The 18,868-nt window shown below is 43.5% G+C and overlaps 1 protein-coding gene across 5 annotated transcripts; it reads left to right on the forward strand.

Annotated features, from left to right (window-relative positions):
• The first annotated feature begins 916 nt into the window (after nt 1-916).
• Nucleotides 917-17,279, forward strand: snphb (syntaphilin b). Of its 5 annotated transcripts, XM_035381734.1 has the most exons (7): nt 918-1,068; nt 8,729-8,838; nt 9,976-10,047; nt 11,911-12,027; nt 12,442-12,549; nt 12,858-13,007; nt 13,311-17,279. In XM_035381734.1, the coding sequence occupies exons 2-7, from the start codon at nt 8,798-8,800 to the stop codon at nt 14,650-14,652; spliced, it is 1,830 nt and encodes a 609-aa protein (XP_035237625.1). In that variant the 5' UTR covers nt 918-1,068; nt 8,729-8,797; the 3' UTR covers nt 14,653-17,279. The 5 variants fall into 5 exon arrangements, with proteins under 5 accessions (XP_035237627.1, XP_035237625.1, XP_035237628.1 ...); XM_035381736.1 differs by lacking the exon at nt 9,976-10,047 and having other exon boundaries at nt 917-1,068; XM_035381737.1 differs by lacking the exon at nt 11,911-12,027.
• The last annotated feature ends 1,589 nt before the right edge of the window (nt 17,280-18,868 follow it).

Raw genomic sequence — 18,868 nt, forward strand, 5'->3', positions numbered from 1 at the left:
CCACAGCAAGGAAGATGCTGACAAATATGGCTATCTTTCTAGGACTCCAAGCTGCTTCAGTACAGCAATGGAGGACTTTCCACCTTGTTTTTCCATTAACAAACTATTCTCATTCTCTTCCTTGTTTGTTCATGCTCATTCCAGAATTTATTTTTATTTTATTTTTATTTTTCATTTTGACCACTAGATGGTGACAGCATATCTGAAAAGAGGAATAAAAGGTTTTCTTGTATAATCAAAAAGGCTTCTCTTTAATCTGCTGTTTCCTTCTCTGTCAGTTTGGAATCCCCAGTTGTATTTGCAGTGTTGGGGAAACAGCTCTGAAAGTGTAGTTATACAAACCCCCAATTGCTTCACAATGATAGTAGTTGAACTACAGTAGAGTTACCCTAAAGAGAAATGTCGCTTGCGAAACTACGATTAATAAAAATCCTAAATATCATGAGCATGTACCCTACACTTTGAATTATATGATGACACTTAGCCATGGCTATAGGTTAGAAATTAAAGGAAGGAAAATGTATCTATGCTGAATTTGGTCAAATAAGTAAATGAATGAATGAATGAATGAATGAATGAATGAATGAATGAATGAATGAATGAATAAGAAAACATTTTGATTGCTCCTTCATTACGCCAAAGTATTCCAAATCCAATTATCTGAAGCAAATGGGACCAGTGACTATCAGTCTGTAAAGTCTATATAAATGTGACCGATTATCCTCTTTTCTGTTCAGGTTTGGTTTTTGTTACATAATAGCGGTGAGGATTTCGTATGAATATAGCTTTAATCCTACCGTTGTTCCCAGTCAGCTAGATGTATCTCTTTAAAAAGGAACGACGTAGCATTACGCATCTGCTTCCCACCCTCCACCGATGCGCCGTGTCCTGTCACTGGTCTCCAACAGTCGTCACTCTAGCATTAATATAAACCAATCGCATCGTCCACGCAAGCAGAGGTGCACCGCTTTGGCGGAGTCCTTACCGGGGACGAGCATCGCTGAATAAACAGAACGAAACTGGCGGCTTGAAAATGGAAACTTAAACTATATCGGCAGGGGGAAAAAGGTAAAATGACAATCTTGCTGTTTAGCAATCACTGGTAAACCCCCGGGTGAAACTTGCTGCTATGTGTGAAGGATGCATCATCTTCGCTGTCGTAGCTAACTACAATTGCAGTGTATGTAGGGCACATCAAGGACTGCCATGAATGGAAGTCAATCAGGAATCCAAGGGGCATTGCATTCTAGCATACAGCGTTATATGCTATATAGCTTTTTTGCACAATTGCGATACATGCGATTATACGTTTTCTTTCTGGACTTTGTTTTCAGGGCAGTGCATTTTTTTTTGCTGAGTAGTTGCTGCTGCAGTGGTGATGCAGTGTCGACGTATGCGTGTGCGCGCGCGTGTGTGTGAGTGTGTGTGGTTTGTGTTCACCAGGTGAGCATTCTTAGGACACAACATACAAATGCCATTGCTAAACGTCTTGTTTTAGATCACGCATATGTTATGCATTTAAACAGAAGTGACACAGTGCATGAGGATTTGGCAACTGTTACTCCCTGACAGTAATCGTTAATTGGTGTTTACTTTTTAAATCACGTTGTAGATACTCTTATTGATCACTCTTACTGAATTATTTACGTTTTAGCCTTTTGAAGCATGTCACTATGCATATTTCACGGTGAAACAGTTGCGCCCGTAGTATTTAGCTAGCACCTTGTTTTTAAGAACGTAATTAAGGAAAGCACAATTATCGAGTAAATATTTAAACATATGTGTGGTATATTGTTACTAAGTGTACTTTCCAAGAGATTGCTCTTTTCTTTCGATATTCCTCTGAACGTAAATGCCTCCATACGGCCCACTGTTTACAACGCGCACAACGAAGTTCACGTGCCCCTTCGTTCTGACTATCTTGGCTCTAAAGTAGAGATGTTTCATGTGCGATAATATTTTACACCCTAAACCACCTCCCTCTCAAGCAAAGCTCTAAATCCGGCTGTTGATCTTGAAACACAATACCTCTGTGTTTTTCTTCAGAATATTTTCTAATTGCATGTTAATAATTCTGTTGCTAGAGGTCTGTTGCTTTAGAGTAGAGGCCTGGTTGTTTCCATGGAGAATAATCCTTCATTTATAAAGCTTGCTGTATTTCTGTCTTACATCACAGTTCATGCCTCTTCCTGCCTCAAGTCATTCCCATGATGTTATCATATCACTTTCATTATACCTCCAGTTTCTTATTGAGAGTAAATGGTACTAACACAGAACATTTATATATAACTGTCATGATGACAATGGTGATTACATTACTCCATGCAAAGAGCTGGCATTTACACAAAGCAATCGTTTCAGTCATATTGACTATCAATTTGTTCTGGGTCATAATTTCTAATCATTAACCTTCTAGTTCACTGCGAAGGAAGAAGCCGCATTCTCTGTCAGAAACATATCCAGACTGAAAACCAACTGACGTTTCTTTGGCCTCTACTGCCCAATAACATATTATCTTACCTTGCTGTTGTAGTGCCAACTTAGGGCCCAAACAAACATCTCAGTTCTGGATCTTTGTGTCCCCCGATTTGGAAAGCCCATAATTGTATAATGGTATGTGTGTACCAATGTGTTCTGTGCTGTACTGTACTATGCTATGCTATCTAAACTGACATGCTGTCTTTGTGCTGTTGTAGACAGTCTCACAGCACTGGCCTGTGTGGCACTGTACACAATAACTGTCTTCTGCTGTAACCTCTCTGAACTGACAGGATGAATTTTCAGTGTGCTACGTTACTGAGTCTTCTGTCCTGTGTTTATTCCATACTGTGCTATTGAGTAAATACTGAGACTGACAGATGTATCCCAGTGTAATTTGTGATCACTGAAACTGAATAGTACCAGCCGTGTACACCTTACCTTTGATTCCTAAATCATTTACACACCTGTGGTGGTCCAACCAGCCCTCTCATTACGAAGTCATCAAATCTTCTGATTTATAGTCTTTATAGCCTAAAATTGTGGAGTGGTTGCTGTTTCACAGGTTTGTGTACAAGACAACACTTTTGTCCTCACCTTAATCTGTTTACTATTTTGTGTAGAGGCAGTGAACACCTGCTACAAAATATAATGTTCCCTTCATGTATCTTTAATAAGAATGCTGCTTGTTCCCTTGATTGAGGACCTTGGTCTTTAGCTTAGTAGACTAATTGTATCTCTGTTTTGCCCTGTGGATAGTGAAGGCTGCAGATCACGCCCTGACACTGATTTACCCTTGTTATATTTGGCCCTGTTTAACAGGCCAGGTAGGCATTCAGACAAGCACCACTGCACTGTGTGGTACAACCTATATATACCCCTGCTTCCACTTTTTGACATCCCGTGCATGCATAGTCAATTATTACAGACATAATCGGGTACCCTCTTTCCAAATATGCTGTGAATAGATTAATCTGTAATTATGATAAAACTGAACACTTTGGTATAAAATTGGCTTGTTGAATATGTATGCTTGTATTGTTGTATGGACAAATACAGTATGAAAGCAGCCCAGTCTTCTATTAATTATTCCTTTTTCACAGGTTACCCCTGTGAAAGTGAAAGAGCAGTATGCCAGGCCTTGCTGGAGAATTAGCCTTACAATTTAAATGCAACAGAAACAAAAGAAATACAAAGTGATAATGAAACATTATAACTCTCAACTGAAACTCTAAAGTAACCCAACCTTCCCATCAACAGCCATAAATACTAAGTACCGGGCAACAGAAAACTCCTAAATCCAAACCTTGAACAAAAATGTAATTATAATATCCTGCACATCTTATTTACCAAGGGTAGGTTCACTGAGCATTGATGCTCTTTTGCAACGCCCTGCTTCACACTCATACACATTCACACCTGGGCCTAGTACAACCGCAATCCTCTATTGTTGGCCACTGAGCAGCTCCACTAAAATGAAACAAGCTGTCATCAGTTATTGGTGAAGATCCACAAAATCATATGATGTGTGATTCTGATAATTGTTTCTGAAAAAATAAAAATGTTTTACTTGCAGCAGTTACCACAATCATCCCACCTAGTTTGCTAGTGCAGGTTTATGTGGGAAAGGAGGCTCCCTATCTGCTTCTGGATTTCATACCAACTTCTGCTTCTGTTAATTAGTGCTTTCATTTCATTTGAGTGATCTGACTTTTGGCAAAAATTTCCTAAGCTCATGAATGACAGCTGAAGATTGTTCTTATGCCCCTATATGAAATGTACTGTGGTCTAATGAGAGAACCGCCATTATTGTATACAGGTACTTAGCTAATAGAGAGGGCAATTTGTGAAAGCAAAAACCTGCTTACACATCCAGCATAAACATTCAGTGACTGATCACTGAATTCCTCGGAGTAATGTTGCCCCTGTTATTAGTGGTTTATTTCTTGTTGCTGTAATAATGCTGCATTCTTCTATGACTTGTCAAACCTTCAAAAAGTCAATTCATGAATTCCCCTTTCAGTATACTGTTTGAGACAGTAAGACTGAACAAGAATGCCTTTTTTATTATCAATGAACCGTAAAACTCATTTTCATTGATGAAAATGAACACTGGAATATGTCCGGTAGCACCTGTTAGTGGGAAGATAACAGGAAGCAAACTAGCCTGACTATCCACCAGTACTGTGGGCTACCCTCCAGGTCTGGGGAAGTCTGCCTAAATAAATTTAGCACTTAATTTGAATCCATATTCTGTTGAACCTTGGATGCATAACCTTTGCCAAGGTATGACTTTCTGGCTTGGACCCAACATGAATGCATTCGAAAGAAACAAAGAGATTGGTCTACATCAAAATCATGGATAAGCATGGCAGAAATTCAGTAAAAACACATTTTTCTTTGAAGAAAGTGCTTTAATGACATTGGAGACATGTTCTTACAATGGTGCAGTATGGGTATTGGGCTGTGTGTTGTGAAGATGCTATAGCAGCACCGGGTCCTGTATGATGTTTTGGGACAGTTTTCTTAAAGCTGGGCTCGGCATAATACCACTGTATTTAAAAGGAAGCAGTGCATTTTGTTGATTTTCTATATATTTTTGTGCTTTAGATGCTTTAAGCATGCTGAAGCCACACTGTGATGAGTTGTTAAGGTTCTATAATTGTGTTTGAGGAAGTGGGGCTATGCTAGGTACTGCTAGAAAGCTCTTTGTCTGTTTGTGATGGTGTTTTAATAGCACTATACTAGGCCTGAAACTGTTCTGTCTGTTGTGAGGGTGCGGGTGGCATAATATCACTTGTATTGAAGCTGTGCTGTGCATTGCGTTGGTGCTGTATTAGCCTCAGGGCTGTGCTGTGCTGTGCTGTGCTGAGGCGTTTGTGTGCTGACTGTGCAGTATGTCCAGAGACGACTGAGTCATCAGCCGGGCAAAATGGTAGCATTCATAATTTAACTCAATGTAAGACTATTTAGCTTGGCTGTGTGGGGAAAAGGGGAGGGGATCTGACGTATTATTATGACTGCAATTTACTCAATTCAGTTTCCTTAGTTATTTATGGTTTTTGAATTGTAGGTTTGCTGAGCCTTGCTGGAGTAGAATCAAACCTCTAGTAGAATCAAATGAATTGATGCAGGAATTGAAGATCTTTCTATTCATGTCATCATTGTACACCAGAGAAAGGATTATTTTAGCATGGCAACAGATAACATTAGTATTTATTGTAAAAGCATACAGTATGTTTTAGTGTGTGTGAGTGCATGAATGTGTGTACAGGTTTGTGTGATAGAGTGATTTTGCATGCTCAATGGATGTGGCTGTGTGAGTCTTCATCGCTGTTATAAGCAGTAAGTCGTGAGGTGCCTCTACTGCAGTTCCCTGCTCCCCAGTGGGACTGACACACACACCTACATACTCACAGACAAACACACAGTGTTGTGCATGTATGTACAAGCTCATGTGCACACAACAAGAGTCATGCATACAGACCTGTCCAGTATACATATAATGCACATGCACGCACACAGTAGGCATGTTTATGGGATTGTACATATGACAACACATACACAAATCGCACGCATACGTACACGCACACAGACACACTCACATCAGTCGCACACCCACACTGGCATACATGGGCGGCTGTTTAATAAGGAAACCCTGGATCTCTGGGAGGGATTATTCAAGGTGACCTTTCGTGGGGATGTGTGGAAGAGGGTGAACGGTGAGGGAGCTGCAGCATCACTGCAGATGAGCAATGGAGAGAAAATATGGAGGACAGGTACAGAAGGCCTGGGACAGCACTGTATCTGAGTGTACGACAGTTCAAGCAGTGTGTTTCAGTGGCAGGAACAAGATTTGTGTACGTCTGCATGTGTGTGTCCTTTCTGTCATTTTCCATTAAGGATATGCATTGTTCTTATATCTCCCATCGTTTATGTACTACATGATACGGATGCTTACCAGTTCTGGTGTAAAATACACAAGTGAATTTAAGTAGATTGAAAATGCACTGTCCCTTGATGGGCACTTAACCTAGGGCATGCCTGTGTTGATAGCTCTGTCTTTCCTCTGTCTGTTATCTTCTACCCAGCAACACTGTGTGTGGTAGTAAAGCTTTTCTGCTGTAGTTTTCCAAATTATAGTTGCAGGGATTTGTTTTACTGCTTACTAGGAGTGTGTGTAAGAGTGAAGACTGTGAAAATATGGATGTTCTCCTGTTTGTCTCTTCTGGATTTCCCTGGATTCAGAATTTGAGGATTTTCAACTTAATACATTCACTGACCCATTTGCACTCCTAGATATTCCTGTAGGGATTTGGCTGCAGTACTTGGTGTACTTTAACAACAGCAATTTCCCACCCAAATACAATGCTATGGTAGACCATAGGGTGCTGGAAATAAACACAGAACATATTTTATGTTAAGCATCCTGTATTACTGCAGTGCTCAAATTGATGCAATGCATGCTGGGAAACCCAGATCAATTTTAATGTGCTGAAGAGTATGCCTCTGTGTACCTTCAGCTCAGAGTAGAGCTTCAGAGTATATAAACTGATCCCTGTTTACATAAGTGTGTCTGTTGTAGTATATTTGTGCATGCCACAGTGAATAATCTCAACCATTACAGAGACTGACTAACATGAAGTGAGTTTCACAATAACGGAAATGAAATGAGAACCAAATGTTTTTTTTCTTTGCCTGAATTATTTCAATGCCTTATAACAGAACTATCCCAATAGATGAATAAAATCCAAAATGTTCAGTGCAATTATACAAAAGTAAATTCTCTGTCTCGCCTGACTCACCAACCGGCACTGCAGCCAGCTGTATTTCCCCAGCGCTGAATGGGGCTTCGTCAGCAGATTAGCTTTAAACTGGACAGTCTAAAGGATTTAATTCATTTCAGTTTAATTTCCCTCTGTTGGCTTAGCACTGTCCTCTCATCCAGAAAAGCAAGAAGTGATACACAATAAATGAAATGAGTTCAGCAAGCTCCAAAATACAGGACCAGGCTGCAGAGTGCACAGTACCGCTTGCTTGTGTGTGTGTCGGTGTGTGTAATGAAGTCTGTCACTGTCCCATTACATAACAGATCAGACTCTTTCCATGGGACAGGCTGTACTGTGAGTCCTGGGGGGTGGTGAACTAAAGCTGAAGAATAGGGAATTAGGGAGGAAACAGCTGTGCCAACTCTTCCTGCTGAGACATCCCCTACTACTCCTCCTGCACCACACCTGCTCCACCCCCTGTACCTAGGCCTCAGTACTCTACTCTTCCCTACGATGCCATTGCTCAAGGCACTCTCCACTGTACTTACTAACCAGCTGTACTCACTACACAGCTCCACTACTTATATGTTCTGGGCTCTTGTACTCTATGTCACTGAGTCTTTGTACCTTTTCTCCTGCACTGTATACTGAAGGGTAGTCTGCTGACTGAAAACCCCCAGCATTTGCCTCATGCACAGATTAACTGACAAGCCAGGGGTGGTGGATGGAGGCTCTGTGGGAAGACACTTTCAGAGCGGATTTGAGAGCAGAGCTACCCCCCCCCCCCCCCCCCCCCCCCCCCCCGCAGTTATTAATTCCCTCCTCCACCACACAGTGATCTTTCTTTCCTCTCATTTTGTTTTGTTCTTTCTCACCTACTTTGTCAGATGTACAGTGTGTCCTCAGCGATTTGGTGTCCCTAGTTATCTCTCTCTGGTACACTTGCAGTCCACCTAAAAACGTCTGATCAAATAATCTATTTTTGTGAAACCTCAAAAACAAGCGCTAGTTGCTTTGTGCAATTCATTAGCCACAGAGCAGCTTGATGCCCTGTGTGAGGTAAAGAGTCAAGTCATTATTATCAGGGCCCTGTCTGAGCAGCCGCCCGCATCTCGTCGGCCTGGTGCCAGTGCTGTGCCCTGCCAGTATGTGTCAGCACGGTGGTGACGTTCTCGTAGTGCTTGCCAAGGCTATAAAGTCAAGTGTCTAGGGGCAGAAGATCCCATTAATTTTTTTATCCTCTAGATGGCACCACAGAGCCAGAGTAGGGGCAGCGTTGATCGTACAATCAGGAGCCATGAGACCTAAACACTTGTGGTTCACTTAGAATCAGCGCTTTGGGTGTGAATGGGTGGATTAAGGTGGGTTTTTTTGTTTGTTAATGTATGCTTTTGAAACAGTGTGAGCTTCTGCCTGTTCAATTTATTTCTCACTTTGATCATTTTGCTAACTGGGTCTGTCTGTCTGTCTGTCTGTGTCAGTGTGGTGTTCCTAGGCACGCCACCGTAGAAGACTTACAGCCAGGTGTGTGAGAGAGGCTATCTGCCCTCATGTCTTCCCCTGCCAACCGCAGATCTGCAGGATCACGCAGGTACCTTCCCTCCTTCCCCTTTTCTGCCTGTACACCCTCCATCCTTCCCCCTAACACAGCATCCCTTTCTCGCTGCCCTGTTTTCTGCTGTCCCAAAGCAGCCTGACTCTGTGCCAAACCCTTTGCTTCTCATTTTGCCCCTATAGAACCAAAACCATATGCCCTACCCTCAGCCAGAGTTCTTCCTTTCACTTTTAATGCTTCCGCTGCTAATGCTAATAAAACAGTGTCACACTGTCCCACAACAGGCCCTCAGATTCTGGAAGGTTCTGTTTCGAAGCTCTTAATTTGCAAGGTGCACTGTTTCACCTGCCAGGGGTTCTGGCTCGCTGCACGGGTGCCTGCGTCAGTTCTGTTGGTCTGTCCATGATTTACCCCAGCATTGATTTTACTGAGCGATTGCTGAACTCGCTCAAACAGCCAAGTGGGGAAAGCAAGAATTGTTTCAACAGCAGCCTACAGAGAGCAAAGCTACCAGTCATTTTGGCTTTCACATCGGACACATCTGAAAACTGTAGGACAAGCTTCTCGACAGGGAAAGCAATTTTCACCGAAATTGAAACATCCCACCTCTCTGTGTGCTATGAGTAGTAATAGAAACTCAGAGCAGAGCCATCCCTCTCAACAGAATTTGTGCATTAGTGTTATTGTAGCTTATTGTAGCATTGTTACTTATTCATTTGTAAGTAAACAGTGGACTTACATATCACGCAACATTTGTCAAATTTGTCCTAATTATGATAGCATATCCTCACTTGACAACCATTTTAAATGTCTTTGTTTAACTGTACTGCATTAATACTTTATTTCCATGGATTGCATCGAGGACAACAGCAAAGGATCTTGGACCCCTGTTTTGAAAATCACTGAGCAGGATTATTTACAATATTATTATGTCCATTCAACCAGCCACCCCTAACAGTTAAAATAAATGGCAATGATCATCAACATTTTTGCATAGACCGCAGTACTATGCATTCATCTCTAGTTTTCTGAGAATTTTTAATTGATACTACTTTCTTTTGTAGTACTAATGTAGATCTCCATTAGAAGTAGCATCAGTACGTGGCGCTTGGAGCCAAAGTGGCATCTGTGCTTGAGCCCAGCACTTGCCCTCTCTCTTGTTTCTCTCTCCAGATTCAACCCCCTGAAGGCTCTGCAGCCGAAACGCCGCCTGCAGCAAATGTCGCCAATCCCCTCCCCTCCAGCGTGAGAGACATTCTGTTACTGTCTCACAACAAACGTGCACTTGGCAGTAGGCAGTTTCACCTTCGCATACACTCATATAAACGTACACACTCATGCATGTACAGAAGAACATGTGCACATGCACAAAAGTGAAGCAGCAGAAGACACCATACAGTACAATAAAATCCAGTCCCCACACTCACCTTGGGTCTTTAAGTGTTTCCGGATAAAACAGGCACACCTGGGCTGTAGTTTTCCTGCCCGCTCACTCAAGCTCACGTGGTCCCAGAGGGCTGCATTATCCAGTGCTTTTCATTTGTGGGTTAGCCTTTCAAAGGCTGAATGGTGCTTTTCTGAAATGCACAAAACATGTCAGCTTGGACATAATCAGTAAATATGTCAGTCAACCTTGCAAGTCCACCTACTCGGCATCTGCCTGGTCTGACCAACCGCTTATCCTCGTATTAATACTTTGGAGAATTTGGGCTTTTTCTTATGCAGAAATTCCTCATCTCAAACAGAAACTGTAAACTGTAAATATGAATACAGTGAAGTATTCATATTCATATTTCAAAAACCCAGCTATGACCATATTAGGCATGAGGTTCATGCTGGATTGTATCCCTCCAGGATCAGGGTTCAAGGGCCTGGCTTTATCACATATCACATGCAGAACCACTGTCTCCCAGTCCCTCCCTGTCTCACTGGAGCCCAACACCCCCCCCCCCCCCCCCCACCTCCATGCACTCCAGTGTGGCCAAGCACAGGAGAGTCTACCTGGAAGGCACACCATGGGCAGTGCTTGTATAGTGCCAGTGCTTGCCACCCGTCTGCCTGCCTCCTGAATGAATGACATGTTCATTTTATTTCCTGGCTCTATAGGCTTGTTTTTGCTGTTTTCTTCTGCCTTCTTCTGTTGCTTTCTTGACCTACACCATCTGCCTTCTCCATCCAACCCTCATCTCTCCTAAGATGTGGCTGTGATGTTGACTGGTTCTTCCACTTTGGAACCCTTAACTACTCCGATGCCGGAGCCCAGTGATTGGTAACGCTCTAGTCCTCCCTCACAAAAGGTTTCATTTGGTTCACTGGAGTCACATGCTCAGGGCTTTGGAGGGGTTATGGAGGACTAGGGCTGCCCATCACTGATGTGACCCCTCATTCTACCTCCTCACTAATGAACTTAGTAGTGTTCTTTTGTTCCCACTTTTAAGAGATCAGACAATGCATTTCACTTTTACTTTTATATTTTAGTTAGCGTTTAGTGTTTGTTTTTCCTCTGTTACAGTACATGATTGAGAGAGGAGCAAACCCAGACCAATCTGCCATCTCTAATTGTATATATTTTGTTTGCTGATAGGATTAGATGCACACATAAAACCATTACCAACTAAACCTGTTTGTTACTCAGAAGCACAGAAAACAGACTTGATGTGAAAATAAATTTCAGAAATCACAGGAAAAGTTATTAAGTCGCTTGGTCTCTCATAATAGGAACTGGTTTAATAACTCCAGGTGTTTGCAAACAGATCAGTTAATAATGAATCCTTTGGTCTTCTTTTGTTCCAGTTTTCATATCCTTAACTAACTCTTCCATACAAAAATAACACCCTGTCTAAGGTACTATCAAGTCATTAAGAAGTCATACAATAATCTATTTTCCACAACTTTTTGCAGTTCCTTTATTCAAATGATCTGAGAGCAGTGTAACTGCCATTTTCCCACTTGGCAGTTGAAGTTCTACTAAATGGAGTGCACCTTTTTTGTACTTTGATGTAAAACATTTAGTCTGCTTGGATTTGTTGCACTCCTCGGGCGTACTCCAGTGCTGACCATCAGCTGTCATCCCCCATGTGTCTGTAATGGCCTCTTATCTCTGGTCAGTTTTGACTATTGCAGGTTCATAGAGCTAGACTACATTCCCATGGAGACAGGCTTTATGGTTTCAATGCGCCAAAGTCGTGGATTTCTCACCCCACAAACGCCGGAGCGCCACAAGCGGTTAGCATCTCCCACTCGACCACTCCCGTCATCCTGTCAGACATCCAGAACCACACACAGGCTCACCCGTAGCTCCAAGGAATGCCGTCTTCATTCCAGACATTTTGCTTTGCCATTGATTGTAGTTTTCTTTCTTTTTTTAGTAGCCTAGAAGTTCCGTGCAATTTTGTTTGTTTTCATATTTGTCTGAATGGAACATTATATTATTATTATTTTGTTGAACATATCTGCACCCATGTTTTCCATTTATTTTTACTGACCGCTATGGTGTGATGTCTGTCTTCAACTGAATGTATTTTGAACATACATTGTGGGAATCTGTAGAATGTTAACAGTTGGGATCTATTTGCTGTTGCCATCTGTTGGCTGTGTTGGATTGATCCAGCAAGGCTGTTTGTGTCATGTTTGCCCCAGACGGACACCTGCCCCAGTCAGTTCCAGGGATCCCTATGGCAACTCCTGTCTCAGCAGCAGCAGCAACTCTGGGTCCTGCAAGGGCAGTGATGGGAGTCCTATAGCCAGGTAGGAACCTCCCCGTAACAAGGTAACATGTAGGTCCCAGGTAAAACCCACCCCCACCTGGTTAGGACACAGCCAGCCCCAAAATAAGACTCCAGTCCCAGCAAAGACTCACCCCAAAGAAGGGGCAGTCTGGTACATTCAAGTAAAATAATTTCTGCTCCATTCACTGGCTCAAGGAGCAAGCCATGATAAAAAGAGAGTGTGTGTCAGGTATCTACCTACCTTTCACATTTTTACTCTCCCCTACCCTTTATTCTGCTGTGTGTCATGCTCCCCTCCACCCCACCACCCCACCCCCACCTCCCCAGGCGTCACACGAAGTACACGTCCTGTACTGATAACCATGGCATCCGGCCCCCCCCTCCCGAGCAGTACCTGACACCCCTGCAGCAGAAGGAAGTGTGCATCCGCCACCTGCGGGCCCGGCTGAAGGAGACCATCGACAGGCTGCAGAACAGGTAACCAGCAGCGCCCTCTCCCTGCTGCGATGAAGTGGGAGAAACGTGTTTGTCTCGAATCCTTTTGAAAATACTCTTGATTGCTATATATTCTACCCAAATCACAACCTTTCAATACCAAGAATTGGATTTTAAATTTGAATGGAAATCACTTTTTACCCACTATGAACAAATAAAATCAGATAAAATTATTTAGCAGCAATTATTCGATCTACTTACTCATAGTGAATTAAATTGTTGGTATCCAGTACTTTGGTGATAGCCTGATTGCTGTACCTCTCTCTCTCTCTCTGCCTCTTTCAGAGACACTGAGATTGACGAGCTGAGGACGCAGCTCTCCCGCATGCAGGAGGACTGGATCGAGGAGGAGTGTCACCGGGTGGAGGCGCAGCTGGCCCTGAAGGAGGCGCGGAAGGAGATCCACCAGCTGAAGCAGGTGATCGACGTGGTGCGGACCAACCTGAGCGACACGGACACGGGCGCGGTGCAGAAGTACTTCCAGGACATCAGCGTGCAGAACCTGAAGCTGGAGTCGCTGCTGTGCAGCATGGAGCTGGCGCAGAACGACTCGGGCAAGGAGGACGAGGCGGCGGGGGGCGGGGCCAGGGCGGGGGAGGGGCACGGCCTGCCGGGGTCCTGCGATGGCTCCCCGGCCTGCTCGGTGACCCGCAGCTCCACCTACACCAAGCTGAGCGACCAGGCGCTGGCCGATAAGAACGGGAACGCGCCCGACTTCCCCAGCCTGTCGGGGGGGGAGGAGACCCAGGACAGCGGCTGCATCTGCGGGGACAGCCGGGCCGACCTGCTCCTGGAGGCCGCTTTCCTGTCCGAGGAGACGGCCTCCTTACTCAGCACCTACTCCCGCATGCCGCACTCCTCCACCTACGAGAAGCTGTGCACCGTGGAGAAGGTCATGCCCCGGAGGTGTAGCAGCAGCAGCAGCAGCAGCAGCCACCCCTGCCTCTCCCACCACCACCTCTTCCTCCACCACCTCAGGGAGCAAGCCATCCAGACGGACTGTGGCCCGGCGTACAACCCCGACCTGGACCCCATCAACGAGAAGGTCTTCAGGTCCCAGGCCTGCAGCCCCACCTCCACCTGGATCTCCGAGGAGGGGGAGGACTTTGACACCATCACCATGGCGACCACCACTGCCGCGGACCCTGCGCCGCCCCCACTGCCCTCCTCCTTCTCCTGCACCTGCATAGAGCTGCCCCCCCTGGAGGACGAGGAGGCGCCGCCCCAAACCTGCCAGCCCAGGAGCGTGACGCCGTCATCCGGGCAGGGCGGAGTGACGGTGGTGGAGGTGGAGGTGGAGGAGGAGGAGGAGGAGGAAGTGGAGGGTGAGGACGAAGAAGGGGCAGCAGGCGGCGCAGAGACAGGCGAAGGCTCCGCCTCCACCGCGGAGCCCCCCCAGCGGAGCTACTGGAGCCGACACTTCCTGGTGGACCTGCTGGCGGTGGCCATGCCCGTGGTGCCGGCCATGGCCTGGCTGTGCCGGGCTCCCCGCAGGGAGGGCCAGCCCGTCTACAACATCGGCTCTCTGCTGCGCGGCTGCTGCACCGTGGCCCTGCACTCTCTCCGCCGGGGCGGCAGCACCTGGCACTACCCAGCGGGCACCGGAGGCAGGGGGGCGCAGATCTGAATCCACACACCAACCCTCAACCCACAGCCCACCGCTCTTCATCACCAAATCATTCCACTTCTCTACTTGAAAGGAGGAAGGGCACCAAATTCATGTCTGTCTGATAGTGATCCTGTGCTCTCTACATATGCCCTTCCTGACCCCAGGCCCTGTTGACCTTTGACCCATCTCTCATATGTCCTGGACTGCACCCTCTTGCCAGCCCCTCCCACCTCCAGGTCTGCATGGAGACCAGGAAGTGGTTCACTCCAATCAAAGCATTTACTAATGTACAGCGATACAGGTCTGTCTTTCTAGTTGTTGGTCTGTGCCAGTTCACTTACAGTGAAAGTGTTTCATGTTCAGCCTATCCCTGTGAGCGTGCGAGTGTGTGTATATGTAATTTCAGGCTGAGAATTATGTAGCCAAAGCAACCGGGTGACAATTAATGAATGTTGTTTCTGTTGTTGTGATAGTACTGACTGATTGACTGCACTTTTTTGAGTCTTGGGGTCACTGAGGATACGGAACACTGTCACTCCATCTTGGTCGTTGGTTTTTCAGCTTGTCGATCATATTCATAATCTGTTGCGTCTCCAGCAGTCAATAGTCCATTTGTGAGCCAGACAAAATCCATGATGTCAGAAAATACATATAGGCAAAGCATTTTGAGTAGGTAAGCGCACGCACCTATGTTGGTGCATATTATTGATGACCGAATGTCAGCCTTTATTTTTCTTCCTATTGATCAGGAAGGAAGGAAGGAGTGAAAGAAACAGTTATAAATTATTATTTTAGTGAGTTATAAGGCTGTCAAGCACCAAGTGGCCAGTGTTTGCCTTTTTTATTGTCACACTTTGTGTGAACATAAATGTAGATGTAACGCTAAAAAATTATTTTGACGTCCCTTCACCTTAACTTAAATTATATTTCCGTTTCCATGTTGAATTAATTATGAAGCCATCTGGGTTGAAGCCATGCTGGGCCGAAATCACTCCAAAAATTGATTTCTGACATAAATGAAAAGGTAAAAGAAAAAGCTGGCATCATCAAATGTCACTTTTCAAAACCTTATCAAAAATGTTTTTTTATTGAATTGTTTGGTTTGATTCCTTGATTGCACTATAATTCACTTTATAAAGCTAGCTATTACTTGAAGTTTAAATTGCTTTAGATATCACAAAATATGTTTCCACCAACAGTGGGATGGGTATGTTTATGTGTAAAGTAATAAGATGAATTATTTACATTAATAAATATACAATAAAGCAGTAGTAAAATAATAATAAAATAATAGTAACAATGGTAGATTAATTTATCTTGTAATTGTAATTGCACTGGATATTCATTCAAAGCTATACTGTATGTCTGTAGATCTATCTGGGTAGCTCTTCCACTTATTTTTCTCCTTTGAGAACTAAATTGGAGTTGCCATTTTGTTGCCGATTCATGTCGCCTTTTTTCTGTTGACAATCATCTCACGCCTGAGCTCTGTGAACTCACAGTGTGGTTGATCCATTCCTGTTGTTTGTCACCAATACGCTCTATCGCTAATAGCTACTAGCACTTACTAAAATGTAATAAAACGGGCGTAACAATAATTAAACTGCAAAACCTCTTTCACTTGCCTCATTCATCTTGTGATAAACGGTTATTTTCATTTAGAAATCTTTTTTCTTTTCTTGCTGTCCTATGTGATAATTTGTTGAATAGTTATCTTCAAATTAATGAAAGCCTAAAGTCTATTATTATACCACTCATGAAAATAATGTATAATAATGAGTGATGTATGAGGTGTATGCCATTTTTGAAAAGCCATATTGTAATACAGGGGGCTAAGACAGTTGAGGTGTCTCATCCATATTATGGCAAACCCAAGAACACTATGGATGAGCGTTAGTGTTGACTGTAAATCCTTGAGTTCAGTCTCACTGCTCCACAATTCCTGCAGCTCTGTCTCAGCCCAACAGAAGGCACTGTGTGTCCGGGGACTTGTTGATTGAAACTGCTGTGTGTGACTGGGAAAGCCTCAACTAGGCTGGACAGCAAGTGTCCTATTAAAAGAACACCGACTGCCTTCTGCAAGGAGACAAATGGTACTGACATGAATGGGAATCATTGCCATCAAGTTTTCTTCATTGTCCTCTCGACAGTAGTAGCATTTCTGTGTGTTTTGTTTCTTTAGAAAGTCTGAAAACAGCCAAAGTCATTGTGATTTAATGAATGAAGTGTGATTGTAGCCATGGTGGTATGAGTAAAAGGGAGCACTCGGTATCTTCTAGATCAGGGGTGTCAAACTCCAACCAGTGTCTGCTGGTTTTCGGTGCGTTTCAGCGCAAGTGATTAATGCAAGTCATTCATTGGCTAGAGTCCAGACCTTGTTCTCAAGGCCTTAGTGGGTTGTTGATTGAAAGGAATCGCAAATGCTTGCAGGCACTGCACCCCTCCAGGACTGGAGTTTGACACCCCTGTTCTAGATTTGGACTGAATGATAATGCAAATGCTGTTACAGATTATTGAATTCCCATATATTATCTCCCTTGTTTTGGCCATTAATAATCATTAGTGGTGAAAGTAATAATAATTACCATTAATGTGAAAGAGTAATTGGAGAATTCACAGAAACAAATAAAGACCATATAAACACATGGCTGTACTCTTCTTTTACTAATTTTATTTATTAATTCTTTTTTATTTATTTATTTTTACTTTGTTCCAAATAACTGAAGAGGATTACTTTTTTTTAAGGCATCTCTAAAACAGTCGTGTAACATAGCAACTGGCCTGTTGTTTATTTAGCTTTTAGCCTTTGTGATGCCTGTTGGCATCAGTCCTGGCTGAGGAGCGCACAGCCGGTCATATCAGAAGGTCCACCTCAGCGGAGCCTGTTCCCTCAGGCCAGCTGCACACGGCACACACGTCCACACTCTTCATGCACACGGTCTCTGTCCTGCACCTCAGCGAGAAGTGAAGAGCAGTTCAGCTCTGTTGTCTTCAGAAAATACAAGCAAACTTTGGTTCCAATTTTGTGCAAGTGCAGATCAGCACACTCTTATGCAACTTAACCACGAGGTTATCTACCAAACTGATATCTGTGTGCATTTGTATTTGGGGTATAGGAGATTTGAATATTTAATTTGTGTCACATGGATTCCAAATGTTTTGTGCATCACCTTTGTTATGATTAGAATTTTTTAATGATTTGTTCTATTCTTATTTTTCGATCATCACAAAACCCATGGCAATATTTAAGTATGCCAAAAACTTGATTTACTTGATTACCTTTTCTTGTATATTGTATCAGTACACACACCCTTTGACCAACATTAAGAATATTTGTTTTACAAAAACATGATATCTTGATACTTGAGAAAATAGAAATTATGGTTCACAGTCACACAAGTTGAAGTTAGGAGTAATGGTTTAGTGTTTGCCCTCACAGGAAATGACTCTTGTCCTGTCATCTCTTGAGGATTTCCTCTCTTTTGTGCCAGCCAATCGCACAGCTTTCTATAAACCCTGTTTACAGAACTTGTTGCTGAAGATTTGCAAAGCAAAAATGACACTACTCAGCCTCTGCAAAACAGGAAGTGCAGGACAGGAGAGATTGTCTGTTTAAATTTGTTTCCGGGTTTAAATAACTCTGACGACTTGCAAGAAAGGAAGTATACTTGTATAAAACGGATCTGCATCCTTAGGTAGCACACACAGGTGCTGTAAAGAACTGCCTTCAGTATGTTGAAGCAGTTTTCACCCTAGAGAGAAACACTGCATTCTATTACTCTGTTTAAATCCTGCTCAAATATTTTGATATTTGTACCAGTTGAGTCCTCTACAAGAGATGATGTTAAAAGCAATTTCATCTTTTTTGTCCACTGATTTGCTGGTCAGCCAAATGCATCTAATGGAATAAAAGCCAGTTCTTGAAACTGGTATGGGATATTTTTGATGTGCCTGTGAAGTATATAAGATAAGTCTGCTGAATGTACCGTGAGTGCACTTGACCATAGACAGATGCTGTATAATGATAATAATGGAAATATTAATCATCAACAAAGCCAATTAACACATGTTCACGTGCATTTCTCCAGACCGTGCAGTGTTTTTGTCTGGGCCTGTCTCTCTGTGGTACCTAGACATCACTAGTTTAATATGAAATACGCACAACCCCACACCAGAATCACTCTGCTTTCTGTAGCAAATGGTATCTGTACTTTAAAGTGCTCAGTCCCCCACC

The sequence above is a fragment of the Anguilla anguilla genome, chromosome 11 (assembly GCF_013347855.1).
Source record: "Anguilla anguilla isolate fAngAng1 chromosome 11, fAngAng1.pri, whole genome shotgun sequence".
NCBI lineage: Eukaryota > Metazoa > Chordata > Actinopteri > Anguilliformes > Anguillidae > Anguilla > Anguilla anguilla.

Coding starts and splice junctions, on each gene's coding strand:
- snphb (XM_035381734.1), top strand. CDS start 8,798: ATGTCTTCCCCTGCCAACCGCAGATCTGCAGGATCACGCAG. Junction 10,048..11,910: donor CCAATCCCCTCCCCTCCAGC/GTGAGAGACATT, acceptor ATCTCTGGTCAG/TTTTGACTATTGCAGGTTCA. Junction 12,028..12,441: donor ACGCCGGAGCGCCACAAGCG/GTTAGCATCTCC, acceptor TGTTTGCCCCAG/ACGGACACCTGCCCCAGTCA.